At 37.0% G+C, this 16,204-nt stretch overlaps 1 protein-coding gene across 1 annotated transcript; it reads right to left on the bottom strand.

Moving 5' to 3' along the window:
* Positions 1 to 10,319: 10,319 nt before the first annotated feature.
* On the bottom strand, positions 10,320 to 14,118 carry ndufa4l2a (NDUFA4 mitochondrial complex associated like 2a). The gene is made up of 4 exons (XM_043248603.1): positions 13,995 to 14,118; positions 13,690 to 13,775; positions 13,295 to 13,355; positions 10,320 to 11,639 (listed from the first exon to the last, which is right to left on the bottom strand). Exons 1-4 carry the CDS (start codon positions 14,034 to 14,036, stop codon positions 11,583 to 11,585), a joined length of 246 nt encoding a protein of 81 aa, XP_043104538.1. The 5' UTR covers positions 14,037 to 14,118; the 3' UTR covers positions 10,320 to 11,582.
* Positions 14,119 to 16,204: the final 2,086 nt, after the last annotated feature.

Here is a 16,204-nt window from a genome sequence, read left to right as displayed (position 1 = left end):
GAGATTTAAAACCCATCCCAAGACGTTGAGAAGTTGTGCGTGCAGGTTGTGCTGTGACGTAACCAATTTTCGTATAGGCCTGGAAACGGTGGTGTGTGTAGTGTGTAGTGTTGCGCTCTCTGTGTTTTGTCTGGTACTGGCAGTAAGCATGGCCTCATAATCCATCAATCGAACAAAATAGTTTGATTGTGGTAAGGCAAGCTCTTAAGAAAAATATTAAGAAAGCGATATTCCAGAAGTTGGCTGAGGTGAGGATTTTTGTGATGCCTGGCGTCGATATTGCAGAGACCGGGCCGCTTGGTGCTGGCAACCGCCTGGTGCCTGTTCCTCAGAGGAAGGGCAGAGCGAGACTTTGAAGGTTGAAGTGGAGGCCAAGGCTGCCTTGCCGCCTTTTTACCTGTTTTCCTCTACTTCTGCTGGGTCCAAGGAGGATGGACGATTGAAGGTCCGCTTGGCCCATTTACAGTTTGAGGCACAGGAAAGGGCTCAGGCGCATCAGGTAGAGTTGGACCTGAGGCTTGAAATCCGCAGGCTTGAGATTGAGACTGAGAAAGAGGTGAAGCTGCGACAGCTTGAGTTGGACTCTTCTAGAATTCTCTTGAAATCTTCTAGAGTTACTGTGCAGCCTTCTGTTGCTGCTCCAGTTGTTGATCCATCCTCAACCACTTTTGATGTTAGCAAAAATATTTCTTTAGTGCCTCTGTTTAAGGAGACTGAGGTAAATACGTATTTCAGCGTTTTCGAGCGTATCACATCCTCCTTTCGTTGGCCGAAAGATGTTTGGTCCCTTCTAGTCCAGTGCAAATTGGTTGGCAAGGCACCGGAGGTTTGTTCAACGTTGTCCTTAGAGAAGAGTCTGCAATATGAGACAGTTAAATCTGCCATCCTCTGTGCTTACGAGCTTGTACCTGAAGCATACAGACAGCAATTTAGAAATCATAAAAAACATACCAGTCAGACTTTTGTTGAGTTTGCGCATGAGAAAGGCATTCTCTTTAATAAATGGTGTAACACGAGTAAGGTAACAGACTTTAGTTCGTTAAGATAATTAATTTTGTTGGAGAAATTTAAAGATTGTTTCTCTGACCGTGTCGTTGTATACCTAAATGAACAGAAAGTAATTTCGTTGTCACAAGCAGCGGTGTTTGCGGATGAATTTGGGCTTACTCTCAAGAGTGTGTATACTTCCGTGCGTTCAGATAAAAATCCTTCTGTTCAGTCGCAGCCTTCTCGTGTGAAGCCGGTGTGTCCGTGATCTAAAAGACAAGGGAATGTTTTTACTCCAATCTTTCATGATTTTATTTATATTTATTAAAATGTAACTGCTGATCCCTCTAGTGGTGATTAAATTTGGATCATTAATTAACTATAATATTACCTAGTTTTGACTTATCGTTCGTTAGGAGTCTGGGTCGCTTAGAGACCTTGTTTGGCCAGATCAGACTCACAACACATCTGGGCTAGTCCCGGTCTTAGTCAGATGCTACCCCGTAGATCGCTTACCTTAATGCAGCCATCTCCTCGATAGACTCAAAAAGAGTAATTTTTTATGCGTTCCCTAAGTAATAGCATGCTAAGCCAGTTTGGTGGCCAGAAGTCAAGATTTCAAAAACGTGCCCCTGGCTTCATCCATTGATCGTTGATCTGACTCACCCTAGCACGCCAACAATGCGGAAAACCTCAGAAATCACTAACCTACTAGAAAAGTTATTTCGGACAATATTATAAGTTAACCAAGATTAACATTTATTTTGCCAGGCAAGAATAGTTTCCAAATTGGTATAATTGATAAACATTTGCACAACTGATCAGCAGTACAAAAATAACACAAAATAAAACAAACTTAAAAGGTCATTCATTATACCTGGTCTTTAAAAGGTACATAGTGTGGTGCATGGACACACACACACCACACTACAGGCCGATCTGGCTACAGAATCGCGCCTTGTTGTGTTTTGTCACCTTCTTTATATACTCAGACCAGACAAAGAGATACCAAATGTAGTTGTATAAACCTTTTGGTGTTTAGGTTCCCATGCTCCAGTGTCACACCTGGCTGGAACACTTTCAGAGATCCAAAAGGAGGACACACCTCCTTCTCAACAGAACACAGTTCTACCAAGTTCTTAATCTTTTCCATAATATAAGTGATTACTGTGAGAGACCAATTTACCAATCGCACTGAGACCTTTTAAATGAGACCAAATATGAGAGTGAAGAACAATAGGTTCACAAGACACATGACATTTAATGCCTTATTCCTCGCGCCCAGTCAAGGAAAATGATCGATTGACTTGTCAGAGTCATTTATAGCTCCTATGTTTGCTGAAAATGTGCTTCCAGCAGTTAGGAGAGAATGTTACCTCTGGCAAATGACATGCAGAGTCAAAAAGTTTGAAATTAGTGATTCTCTAAATTTACCTGTGTCTCGTTCTCAGATTATGGCTTCACAGTGTAACAGATCTAGAAAACTGTTACTTGCTTTCTGTGGTGAATGAAAGGTGTTATTTTACTCCCTGCCATTAGAGGGCACTGGGAGCTATTACTGTGTAAGGTCTCTAGGCCAGAGAATAAAAGGAATAGGGAAGTTTAAATGAGGAGCACATGGAAGCTGAGGGTGTTTGCTCTCTCTATGCTTTTATTTGGAAACCCTTGTTGAGGAACATTTTGTTCTACATCTCAATGTGAGTTAATTTATTTCTTTCTTGGAAGTTTTCTTGTTTTAAGAGGTTTGTTAGGAAGAAGTGTGTTTTGTTTGCTGAACCTCTTGCTTGCTTGTTTGTTTGTTTGGTTTTGTTTAGAGGGGTTTTGTGTCTGTCTGATTATGGGATCATCTACCCTGGTCACGGATCCTTCTCTTCAATATTGGGATTTTCATCCGAGTACTTTTTGAGGATTGCTATTCCCTTTGGATAAAGTTTACTGGATGGACTTGGATTTAACCTTTTAACATCTATGCCTTGATGGACTGAGGACATGTGCAGTAACACTGAGCTTCATTGTTGTGTGGACATTCAAATGTTTTTCTTTCAAATGTGTTTGTTGCTCTGAGATATGGTCATGATTGTTGTGCGGTTTCAAACTGTATGTTTTTTGGGAATGTAAATATAATAAGATGGGTGGTGACAGATCCCTCCTCATTTTTTGTGTGACATTTAGTGAATAATCTTTGTTACAACAGAAAGATGACGTGTCTTTGGTGAAATGTTTTCATTCTGCTGTCTCTCCAAAGGCTAGCAAGGGAAATGTTGCTTATTTTGTGGAGAACGGCTTGTTAATGCGCAAATGGTACTCCAATACTGAAGCTAATGCTGACTGGAATATAGTGTATCAGATTGTTATTCCTTCTGCTTATTGTCAGCATGTCTTGTCTAGCGCATGTATTGTCAGGACATCTAGGTGTCACAAAAATGTACAATAGACTCCTTAGACATTTTCTTGGCCTGGTTTAAAGAAAGACGTTGTGGAATTTTGCTGAACTTGCCATACTTGTCAGCGCGTGGAGAAAATCGAATCAGGTAATTCCTCCGGCTCCCCTCTCTCCTATTCCAGTTCTCTGAGAACCCTTTGAATGTGTTATTATTGACTGTGTCGGCCCGCTCTCTAAAACAAAGTCAGGGATTCAGTTTCTGCTAACAATCATGTGCACTGCAACAAGATTCCCAGAGGCAATTCCACTCCGCAAAATTACTGCTCCTGTGATTATCAAAGCCTTGGTAAAGTTTTTTTTTTTTCTACATTTGGCTTACCGAAAACTGTACAAACCGACCAAGGAACAAATTTCATGTCTAAGATATTTAATCAGGTATCCAGTGTGTATCACCCGGAGAGTCAAGGGGCACTTGAACGATTTCACCAGACCCTTAAGTCTATGTTAAGGAAGTACTGTGCAGACATGAATAGGGATTGGGATAAAGGCGTCTCATTGGTGTTTTTTGCAGTGTGTGAAATGGTGCAGGAGTCACTCTGGTTCAGTCCAGCTGAGCTTCTTTTTGGTCATATGGTTTGAGGACCACTCAAACTTCTAAAAGAAAACATACTGGAAATTGAGACAAGCCCTAAGACTAATTTGCTAAATTATGGTAGTCGTTTTAGAGAACGTTTACAAGGCTTGTGAGTTGGCAAAAGAGTTGCTTACAGCCACGCAAAGAGTGATGAAGGGCCAGTATGACTCTAAAGCTGTCCCACGTTCTTTTCAAGCTGGTGACAGGGTTCTTGTGTTGTTACCCATCCCAGGGTCTGCCTTGTCTGCCTGCTTTTCTGGTCTTTATGTAGTGCAGGAAAAATTGAGCAAGACAGACTATGTAATTTGTACTCCTGAAAGGAAACGCCAGTCACGTGTGTCACATAAACATGTTAAAGGCTTATCATCATAGAGAGTCTTGCCTTGTGTTGCGCAATGCTCCTCAACAGTGCGCCCGGCTAAGCAATTCAGAAATGCTGGGGAAGTTGTCTTCATTTCGCTCTTACTTGTCACAACAACAGGACATTACACAGTTAATTCACGATTTTCCCACTCTCTTTAATGACACCCCTACGCAGACTTCAGTGTTACAACATGATATAAATGTCAATAATTCTCCCCCTATCAAAAAACATGCTTACCGCATTAACCTGGAAAAGCAAGCTGTTATGAGGAAAGAAGTAAATACCTTGTTGAAAATAATCTAGCCACTCACAGTTGTAGTCAGTGGAGTTCTCTGTGTGTTCTTGTTTAAACCAGACGGAACCTTTCGTTTTTGCATGGATTACCGTAAGGTTAACGCTGTGACAGTACCTGATTGCTTTCCCATTCCCCATATGGAGGATTGTATTGACAACCTTGGGGCTGCCCGTTTTATCACTAAATTAGATTTGTTGAAAGGTTACTGGCAGGTGCCATTAACTCCACGAGCTTCAGATATCTCTGCCTTTGTAACACCAGATGCAATACATGCAATACAAGGTTATGGCCTTCAGGCTGCGCAACGCACCAGCTACCTTTCAAAGGTTGGTGAATACAGTCTTGTCAGGTGTCTCAAATTGTAATGCCTATCTAGATGATTTAGTAGTGTACTCGTCTGAATGGTCAGAACATTTCATTGTTAAGCACTGTCTGTGCACGACTTGCCAAATCTACACTTCCCTTTGCTGCCAAAGTTTCCGCCATAGCCAAATTTCCTGTTCCTATCACCGGATGCAAGTTGCGCCGATTTTTAGGCATGGCTGGGTACTATTGCAGTTTTTGTTGAAATTTTTCCAGTGTGGCCTGCCCCTCACAAATTTACTTAGTCCAACCCATCAATTCGTTTGGTCACCTGAGTGTCAGCAGTCATTTGAAAATATCAAAGCATTGTTATGCTGCACCCCTGTTCTCACTGCTCCAGACGTCTCGTTCCCCTTTAAACTGGAAGTCGATGCAATAGGTGCCTGTGCCGTACTCCTCCTGGAAGACCAAAGTGGTGTTGAACATCCTGTATGTTATTTTTCTCTAAAATTGAATAAACACCAGCTCAACTATTCAACCATCGAAAAGGAAGCTCTTGCATTGTTGTTAGCACTACAATTTTTCGAGGTTTACATTGGATCCAGTTCTGTTCCTGTTACTGTCTACACAGATCACAACCCCATAGTTTTCCTTTCCCTGTACAATCAGAATCAGCGCCTTATTCAGCGCCATCTGAATCCAGACTGAAACTTCAAGTTCAACAAAGATCTGACTTCGATCCAGACTGAATCTTTCAGTACAACCAAGGGTTGGTGAGTGTAACTCTATCCAAAGAACCATTACAGACCAGTACATGTAAACCTCTGCGCCGTCAGAGAAGAGTTAACAGACAGCTGTAGGGTTTGGTTAACTAGGTTATCCTCTAAAAAACCAAGAATTGGTTATCCTCTGTTTCAGACAGGGAAGGTTAGCATTACGTGCTAATATTTGTGTTATCCTCTGTTTTAGGCAGGGAAGATTAGCATTACTTGCTAATAGTTTGTGTTATCCTCTGTTTTAGGCAGGGAAGATTGGCATTACTTGCTAATAGTTTGTGTTATCCTCTGTTTTAGGCAGGGAAGACTTTATCCTCTGTTTTAGGCAGGGAAGATTGGCATTACTTGCTAATTGTTTGTTTTATCCTCTACTTTGGTTAACCATAGTTGATCTGTGTTAACAAGTGTACCCTCTGTTGAGAGACGTTAAGTGTTTTCTTTGTGTAAGTAACAAAAAACAAAATCTACAATGTTCAAAAAGAATGCTAGACTGATTTCCACAACTGAGAAAGGTGGTCTTGTAACTCCTTTGTGGTCAGATAGTGAATTCAAATCACTTTTAGGCATGCAAATGAACCTTATAATTACTGAGAAAGTTAGACAAAAGCTAACTCAAAAATATAAGATCCATCCAGACAAGACATGGTCTGTAGAGGAGTGTAAAAAGGTTTTAGGAGCATGTGTACGTAAGAACAATTTGAAAGGCATTATCTGTTGCCACAGGGAATTTGGCTTATCACTAGCTACACAACAATCTCAGCGCATCTCAGAACTAGAGGAACAGAACCAAGAGCTATGTGCTAGAATATCGGCTTTGACAAAAAATTTAAACCACAACAAAGTTTCAGAAAAAACTGATGTGGAAGTCAATCAGCCTGATAGCACATATCCTGACTTGCAAGCCTTCTTTGAAACTGAGGTGCCTGTAGATTCAGTGAAGGTATGTGGTACTAGGAGAAGATCTCAGGGAATTGAGTCAATTGAAAGTGTTCCACCCAACTCTTCTGTTGTCCAGGTCCAAACAATTGCAAAAATGTTAAGGCTCCTTAAATGTTAAGGTGATGGAATACGTTACATGTTCGTGTTGTGCCATGTGTTTTTTTTCCTCTCTATCTGTTCTTTTGCACTTTAACTTCTTAGTTACCGGTCATTGGTTCCTGTCACCCGTCAATCTTCATCAGTGCTGATGTCACACATTCTGCAGTCTCCAATCGGTCAAGACCACTTCAAATAAAAGAGCACGCCAGACCACCCACAAGCCACCCCATTTTGTTGCACATTATAAGTGTTCATTTAGAACAGATGATTTTGTTGTGGGGTTTATAGAGTTAAAGAAAAAAAATAGCATTGAATGTAATTTAACAGCAATAAACTACAGCATTAATCTGTAGAAAAAGTTCATTACTGGCACACCTGTTGCCAGTCAATTACTGTTAATCAGTAGAAAACAGTTCTGTTATTATTTTTTATAATATTTAACTGAACTGTATTAATGTGTTTCTGCTCGGGAAAGATCTGTTATTTTAATGTAGTTTTGTGGATGATGATTGTGCTGGAGAGTAGAGTCATGATGAGACATGAACACCGATGTTCTGCTGCTTTATTTAAAAACAGTAACTGTGCAGTTTCTTAAGCAGTAATTATGTGTAAGTATTTTAGCACATGCATGTGTGATACAGATAATGATAAACTGCAACAATTAGTTAAAGACAGGTTTTTAAATAAAAACATTTTAAATAACGAAGACATTTTTTTTAGCAGACTCAAATGAAAGTTCACATTACTAACACTATATGAATACTAGTAATTTAAACTCAAACTGTTTAAAGCACAGTTAATTTCCAAGGTAGTATAACAGTAACATAATTTAGTTCTTAAGTCTCAAATTATGTTGATGTTTAATAACTCCTGAATAGCAGAGGTGGGAAATCCAGGAACTAAAGAGTAAAAGTCCTGCCATATTTTTGTTTCACCCATCAACTCAGCAGCTGATTTCACTAGAGCAGGAACCGTGTTTATATATAATTGTGTATATATATATATATATATATATATATATATATATATATATATATATATATATATATATATATATATATTGTCACACCATCACTTCTGCCTTCCATCAATTTCACCACCTGGACACGATCTCAATCACCTGAGTATTAATCACCAACACCTTCAACCACTCGTCTGCCACCCTTTATAACCCACGCACACCACTTCATCTATGGCTGTTCTCAAGGTTACCAACCCGGAACACTGTCTGTCTGTCTGATATTATTATGTATTATTATATAAATGATCATCTCTAATGTTCTAAAAAGCAGACATGCAAGTTAGAAGCTTTGATGTGACGCTAAAGGTAGTGAGGATATATCATTTCACTTGATTCAATTGCTCCGTCCTCCTGTCTTTTCTTTTCATCCTTGCCTCGTATCATGAAGGGGTAATGGGGAAATGAAGATGCACAAATAAAAGGTTAGAAGCACCCCTGATCTTGAGTCAAATCCCAAGTCCTCAAAGAGTTAAAAATGTAACTAAAAGAGTTAAAGTAACTAATTAACTGATCATTTAACTGTTACATCTGCTGTTACTGAGAGTTACAGAAGATCAGATTGTGATGTTTTATTGGTTAAAATCATTTATCTTGGAGATCGGTGTTTGTTGTAGGTGGGCTCTTGGCCCTTGATTCCTGTATTAGATGTCTGTCTGTAGTAATACATGTGCTGTTGTAAAGCAGAGAGATCAGTGCTGGACAGTGAGCAGATGTTAGTAGAAGTTTTTATATATGATATGATACTCATCACAAACTCATACTCATCATGTTTAGATTTTGTTTAATTACACCTGTGAAACTATGTGATGCGGCCGTTGTTCATAGCAGTGGGTGGGCAGTAAATCAGGCACAGAACTCTGAAGTTTCAAGAAAAATGGATTTAACAGCTCAAAAAAAGTGCATTCAGCATAGGAATAAGCTTTTTCCAATGATTTTCCAAAAAAAAAAAAAAAAAAAAGTACAAAATAAATCAAAACAACAAAAATTCACAGCAAGGCTTGCACTTTACACAGGCATCAGGAGAAAATTTGGCTACAACTCCAACTCAGTATCCCCTTTTATCTCTCTCTGGGCCTCCTCTTGGAACAAACAGTTAGGCTTTTATAGGTGATGCACCTCCCCTAAATTTCAAACAGACCAATCCCACAGTTTCCTCTAAAACTGTTTCACTGTAAATGTACATATTTATGACAGAAACAACACCATTAACATCTTTAACTGGTTTCACTCATTTCCCTTTACAAACATTTGTCCAAAGACATACGAAAGAAAAAAAAATATCCACATGGGTGTTGAACAGACTCCTCCCTTTCAATGGATGGAATAAATAGGGCTTCCTTTTTGCGGGCCTGCCCCTCCTACTAGGAAGCACCAAAGGGAAAGGTAAGACAAAGAAAACCAAAAATTCATTACTCAAATGTTATTTGTTTAAATGGTCCATTATTTTCTCTTATTTTACAGAACTCACAAACCACCACCAAAACATCGAACAAAACATTGTGGTATGGTTATTTATCTTACGTCTTTCACAGCCTTACTTTATCACACACTACAGTATGCAATTTGTTTCTCTAATAGTTACAGTAAACTAATAAATGTATAATCAGTAAATTCAAATGTAATACATATACATATTTGAACTCCAGTGCTATTTAAACACACACAGACATCAAAAACCAGCACATGAATCTCAACAATGTTGACAATCAACAAAATGCTTCATGCTGAAATGCAAAAAGTCCCATCATGCAATGCAGTATGAATAACTAGTGTCACCACTGTTGAGGATCATATGAAAATTATAAAAGCCTGACTAAAAACCTAATCCCAAACAATTTTTTTCAGGATTAACATACGTGTCATTTATCAAATAGTCAAATGTATTTAATAAACCAGAGAGATTTATAAACAAGAATGTTTAATCATTAAATGCTGTCAACAGAAAGCATAAACTAATCTGCTACTTGAAGGTTTGCTTCAGCAGTGCACACACGTCTGATGTGACAGAATATTGCAATTGCTTAAAATTTGTTCAAATTACCAAAATGCTCAAGAGCCCAACTTGAGTTGGGCTGTACAACTCAATTAAAGGCTGTACCTGAAGTCAGTTGTTGCTGTGTTTCTCTTTTCTTCAGTGAGGTTGATTGTCAGCAACAGATGTTCATGGCTAATACACAATCATCATTGAATTATCTTATTAACTTTAACTGTCTGAGGACTTGGGATCAGACTTGAGACTTGAAAGCAATGACTTGGTTCCTCTGGGGCAGTGGTTGTCAATTCCAGTCCCTGTTCTGCACATTTTGCATGTCTCCCTTATTTAACACACCTGAATGAGATCATCAGTTTGTTAGGACAGAGATCCATGAACTGAACCGAAGCAGACGCTTCCAACTTGAATGAATTACATATACAGGTGCTGGTCATATAATTAGAATATCATCAAAAAGTTGATTTCACTAATTCCATTCAAAAAGTGAAACTTGTATATTATATTCATTCAGTACACACATACTGATAGATTTTGAATGTTTATTTCTTTTAATTCTGATGATAAGTGACAGCTAATGAAAACCCCAAATTCAGTATCTCGGAAAATTAGAATATGACTTAAGACCAATACAAAGAACGGATTTTTAGAAATCTTGGCCAACTGAAAAGTATGAGCATGTCCAGGACTCAATACTTAGCTGGGGCTTCTTTTGCCTGAATAAATGCAGATGTCTCTGGACACTGTTTGCTGATCGCTGACCTCTGCTTGTCTGGAATATTCTTACATTCTTGCTTCCTGTTTACTGTTCTCTTGAACATGTCTTGTAATAAAGCTGTGTGAACGGATCCGCACGTCTCAGTCCCCTTTGTCACATCTTATGAGTAACGTTTTAAATCAACTCAGTTTCAGTGTTTTTTATTCATTATTCATCTTGCAAAAAACACAAAAAATCTCATAAAAGAATATGCAAAATTCTAATATTAGATTGCAACTGCGTGAACAAAATACATTTTCTATTAGTTATATTCAGTATTTCATATCATGAACTGAAAGGCACCAAAATTCTAGCCCACCCTGCAATGTACAGAAGCCCCTTGTGGAGTCAAACTTCCCTGAAAATATAAGTCTTAGTTATCTTTGTTTGATTGATTCACAGTGTATAGGATTTTGGTCGGTACTGTAACTAAAGATTAAATGCTCACATAAAAAAAAACCCACAACAACAGAAATGTATATATTATTTGAAAGTCTCTAGGGGTCAGTAGAGTAATTTTTCTATTTCCTGTGTTTGTCTGTATGCCTTGCCAGTACTAAAAAACGTGAAGATGAATGATGATAGTTGGTTACAATAATAAGTGCAGATATAGAGCTAGTGAGAGAGACAAAGATATCTGTGTGTTGTTCTCCATGTGTCATTCTAAACAGCTGAAGAGCAGTCCTGAGGGAGCTCGATCTCCTTCCCATGAGTCTGTGCTGTTCAGGTTCTGTTTACATCTGCTCGTCTTCCTTTCGCCCTTTCTCATGCTCACTAGAGAGAGGTCATGTTATCTCTGCAGTTTTGGGGATTTCTAGAAAGCTTAACATCTAATGCGCATAAACAAAAGAAAAGCTAGTCTAGTTTTTATTCCGCTTTTCATCTCATGCTAATGAATATGTCTATCAGCGTTTGTGAGGATATCATTTTTTCCTAAAAACACACACATTTGTGTAAAAACTTTAGAATAGTGAGGTGCAAGGGCATATCAGCATCTTCATAATTAAAGTACTTGAGCAACAACCGTGAAATGTTCAGAAGTCTGGTCCTTCCTTCTTCAGGTTTTTGTAGTCTGTGTTAATGGCCACAAACTAAAGGAGGAAAAAAGAAAAGATGCAACATTTATTGTAAATCTCTTGAAGATATCGCCGAACATTAATTTTACCATAGTAAAAATCATTTGGTTCACTCAATCTGTTATTAATGTTATTTTTATATATTTTCTCTGCTTCGCCAACCAGCAGAAGATGGGAATAAGTGTAGTTTTCTTGTCTTTGTACAATTCATTTATATGGAAGTCTGTTTCTGCCAAGGTAATAAACAAATAAATACACTGCACTGTGTTTGCCTGCTATTATTCAACCATGCTATGAAAGAGTCAGATTTAGTGATCTAGCGGACAAGTCAGCTGCAATTCAGACCATCGGGGAATTAACACCCACAGGAAATACCAAAACATCCTGTTCTACACTGACGAAGACGCCTGTTTGCGAGGTGAAATGTTCTTAATCTTACCCAAAAACAAACTCTTTGGACTTCTTTTGTGCCTCTCTTGAGCAGCACTATTTGTTTCGCATACATTCATGACCTAAAAATGCAACTGTGACTGAATGTTTCCATTAATAGTAATAAAAAGTTGTTTTGAGCTTAAGAAAATATATATATATTGCAAAATTGTATTTTATTCATATTTTATTCTAAAAACGTTTTCAAAAATTGCAATGGTTTTCAGGATTTCTTATGCCAAACTTTATTTAAGGCTGATTCTCAACTATGTTAAAAAATATTTAACAAAATTATTGGATATGCTGTTTTGTTTTATGCAATATGTGTGTATAAATTCCCCATTAAAGACAGCATATCTATACACAGCATGTTAAAAACAATTTGTCATAATGGGAGTCCCAATTGGCCAGATTTTCATCATTTATATATATATATATATATATATATATATATATATATATATATATATATATATATATATATACACAAGAATGTGCTCTGTACAGGACATCCAGGCTTAAACATAGACATCCACAAGAATATAAGCACAAATTCTATAGCACAAATGAATACGATCATTGCTGACCGATGTGCTGTACAAAAGTAGAGGTAAAAATAAAAGTTCTTAAATACATTTTTAACAATGACTTAAAACTAGTGATAATCTGAGGGAAGATTAAAAAAAAATCCAGTTTTAGGGCAGAAACTGAGAAAGATTGGATTTGGCATTTAAGTCACTTTTATAAACATTAATGCATTACTGGTGGTCTATTTTTAGACAAAACAAAGGCAGTGATATATTTTAAGTGAGACCAAGTTTCTTTTACTCTTTTACTCGCTTAAGCCTTGTCTATGAAACCGGTGTAAGAGTTTGAGGAATAATCATAATGAAAACTAAAATTAAAACAATGCAAAAATCATTACGATAACATTTAGAAAGAAAAGAACACATCTTAAGCGTGCAGAATAACATAATTGGGTTTTGAACGATTAATTGACTCTTTGAATGATTATATAATTGTAATTATGATTAGAAATGAATTGTGCAGCCTTAGTGTGAATAAATTTGTTCTAGAAAAATTCTAACTGACACATTTGTTGGCTTAACAAACACCGACCCTTTTCACAGGCTGCTATAAGTAATTTTTACCATAGTTAAAATGATTTGTGTTATAAAATAACAGTAACAAAAATAATACTAATATCATTTATTCACCGCTGATATGACGCATATATATACCTTATATTGGTAGCTTGGACTGAGTTTATTCCAGGGTTCAGGGTTACTGCTCTTGTCCCAGCTGCCGGAATCAAAGATAAAACAGACTACTAACTGAATAAATCTTAGGGTTAGGGTTCATGTTCAACATTTTCAGTGACATTAATGTTTGCTTTTCCCCTGCTACCATTTTTTTTACAATACGTTTTTGTTAAAACTGTCACATACAAAAATATAATGCATCAAATGATTGATATAACAAAAACTGTATACCTAGTATTTCATTCAGTGGATGCAGACTACATGGTGCTTTTGAAATGATTTTAGCTCCACTCAAAATAGTCAAAATAAAAAAAGTCACTGTGATATATGTTTTGCCCATTAATGTATTTTGTTTAAAGAAATAATTGCCTTACGTGACATGAGGTCCTCTGGCAAGACGAAACAAATAAAGAAACGCTCCACCCATGCCCAGACAGATGAAGAAAAACTGTGGAATAAGCTGCCAAACAGAATAGAATTACTCATGTTGTTTTTTTTTGAGATTTCATTTAATGTTTTACTTTTAATGTTTTAAATGTTTGAAGATGAGCACATTAGTGCTACACTGTTTCTCATAAGTACCTCAATTGCTCAAAAAAACAAAAAACAAAAAAAAAATTAACAGAGCGTTCAATAGTAGATACACATAGAAATGATTGGAAAACAGGTTAATACTCACTCCTGGATGTTTCCTGACCTGATCTCTGACTTTCTGCAGCATCTTTACTGGAGATTAAAAAGCAGAACTGTCTGTGTGTGTGTGTGTGTGTGTGTGTGTGTGTCTTACAGCCGCTATAAAGGGGGGTGGGGGTGGAGATACATGACGAAGCCAGTCCATGCAAACCCTAATAAACAAACAGTGCAATGTTAATGTTTTAAAATGGATACAAATTTAACTGGCAGCAATCAAGTCAAGTCAAATTTAAGCGACTTTTTCCAAAATATCAAGGCTGAAAAGCATTTTTTTTTTGCATTGTGAGGTCTGAAACCAAACTGATATTTATCAAAATGACCATTTTCCTGCAGGAAGGACGAAACCTTCTCCAAAAGGGTGAAGGTAGTTGTTAAAAACTGTTGGATCAAGTTTTGTTTTTTTAAGTAGCAACTGCACAGTGGCATACTTCAGATAAGATGGGACATGTTTCTCTAATAATAGATGATTACTTAATTTAATTAAATAAATTCTGGTAAATATATAGAAACTGTTGTGGACTGAGAGAGTTCTAGAAAGGAGGCAACAATACATGATCTTATGGCCATAGGAGAATATAAATTAGACCTCGGATTAAGTACACTATTAAAAAATATATAATACAATTCTACAATAGTTTTTTGATAGTGAATCATACGCTTTTTGACCAGTGGTGTGTAATAATACACCGTTACGGAACGTAAGTATTTGAGTATCTGTACTTTAATTGAGTTTTTATATTTCAGTCAACTTTTACAGTTACTCAGCAACATTTCTTAATTAAAATGTATTCTTGTACTCCAATACATTTTTCTCGCACATTTTTCTGCATGACCACAAATCACACACAAGCACGGTGATTTATTAGTCTATTAAAATCACAGGCATTCTACATTGTGGAAGGCAAAAACGCTTCTGTATGGTTTTAATGTTTATATAATTTAATGCAGCTATATCTATATCACACAGCTGATCAATAACAGATTGTATGAGATTGAAGGTGTCAATAATTTGTAGAAACTCTTTAACCATAGTCTTCAAGGTACAATAAACATCTCTAAATTGCCCAGGAACAATAGCCAATCTGCATTTTGTACCACAGAGGTTAAGAAATCTGAGAAATCACTTATGAATTTTGTATTGCTCTTAGGGGATCTATAAAGAAGTATACAAAATAGTGGATTACAGCTGTCTGTCTTAAACAACTGGGCACATATCCACAAAACATCTTAAGGCTAAAAGTAGCTCCTAACATGATAAAATAACATTTTATATATTTATATATGCGTATGTGTTCCCTTTTTCCTCTTCTACATCACCCCCTGTGACATCCAGGTCTGTATCTGGTGTGGTGTGTTCTCACAGTGTCTTTGCTTCACTTAAGCCATGTTTACACAGCAGCAGAATGCGCTTGTCAGTCCTGTGTTAGGGATTGATAACCGCATTTTCTTTACGGGTATTGTCTTGAAATGTCTTGTTCACACAGCAGCTTACATTCATGTTTAGAATTCTGTCTATTTGAACGTGTAATGGTAGTCGAGACAGGATTCCTTACCATACCATAACCATAGCAACGACAAGAGTCCAATCTAGCCAGCAGTTCTTTTGTCAAACGTTCATTAACTGACAGCAGCTTTTAAATTTGGGTGGAGAGCGGAGCATTTGAATCACGCAGAACACAAAACTGAGAGGAGCAGTTTCAGTGGGAATCTGACTGGATCTAAAACTTACTAACACTGTAAGTTATACACATAAAAACACCACTTGTTGGTCAAAAGCCTTTCAATCATACTACTAAAAGTTGTATTTATGATTTTTCAGAAATTTGAATTACATTACATAATTCTAAAAGTACTTTTATTATTCAATGTTGCCTTTGGTCTGATGGTCCATGCCATGTTGAAGCTGGAAGGGCTTGGTCCCGTAATTGCTGCTTGCAGCTATATTTATTATTATTTTTATTATTAATATTATTATTATTATTTCTACTTTTGACATTTCTGTCCCCCTCACTTAAAAAATGATTGCTACTCCACTGCCCTATATCATAAGTGAATATAAAACTTTAGCTACATGCTGTTTTATCTTTATTTAGGGATCAAATACTTCAAATTAATCAATCAATCTGTCACTTTTATTTATATAGCTCTTTTAATAATACAGATTGTGACAGCACTGAACAGTATCAAATAGGATAG

Source organism: Puntigrus tetrazona, chromosome 9 (genome assembly GCF_018831695.1).
Source record: "Puntigrus tetrazona isolate hp1 chromosome 9, ASM1883169v1, whole genome shotgun sequence".
In the NCBI taxonomy this organism is placed as follows: domain Eukaryota; kingdom Metazoa; phylum Chordata; class Actinopteri; order Cypriniformes; family Cyprinidae; genus Puntigrus; species Puntigrus tetrazona.
Note: the sequence above shows the minus strand (reverse complement) of the source record. Positions and strands in the feature narration are given on the sequence as shown.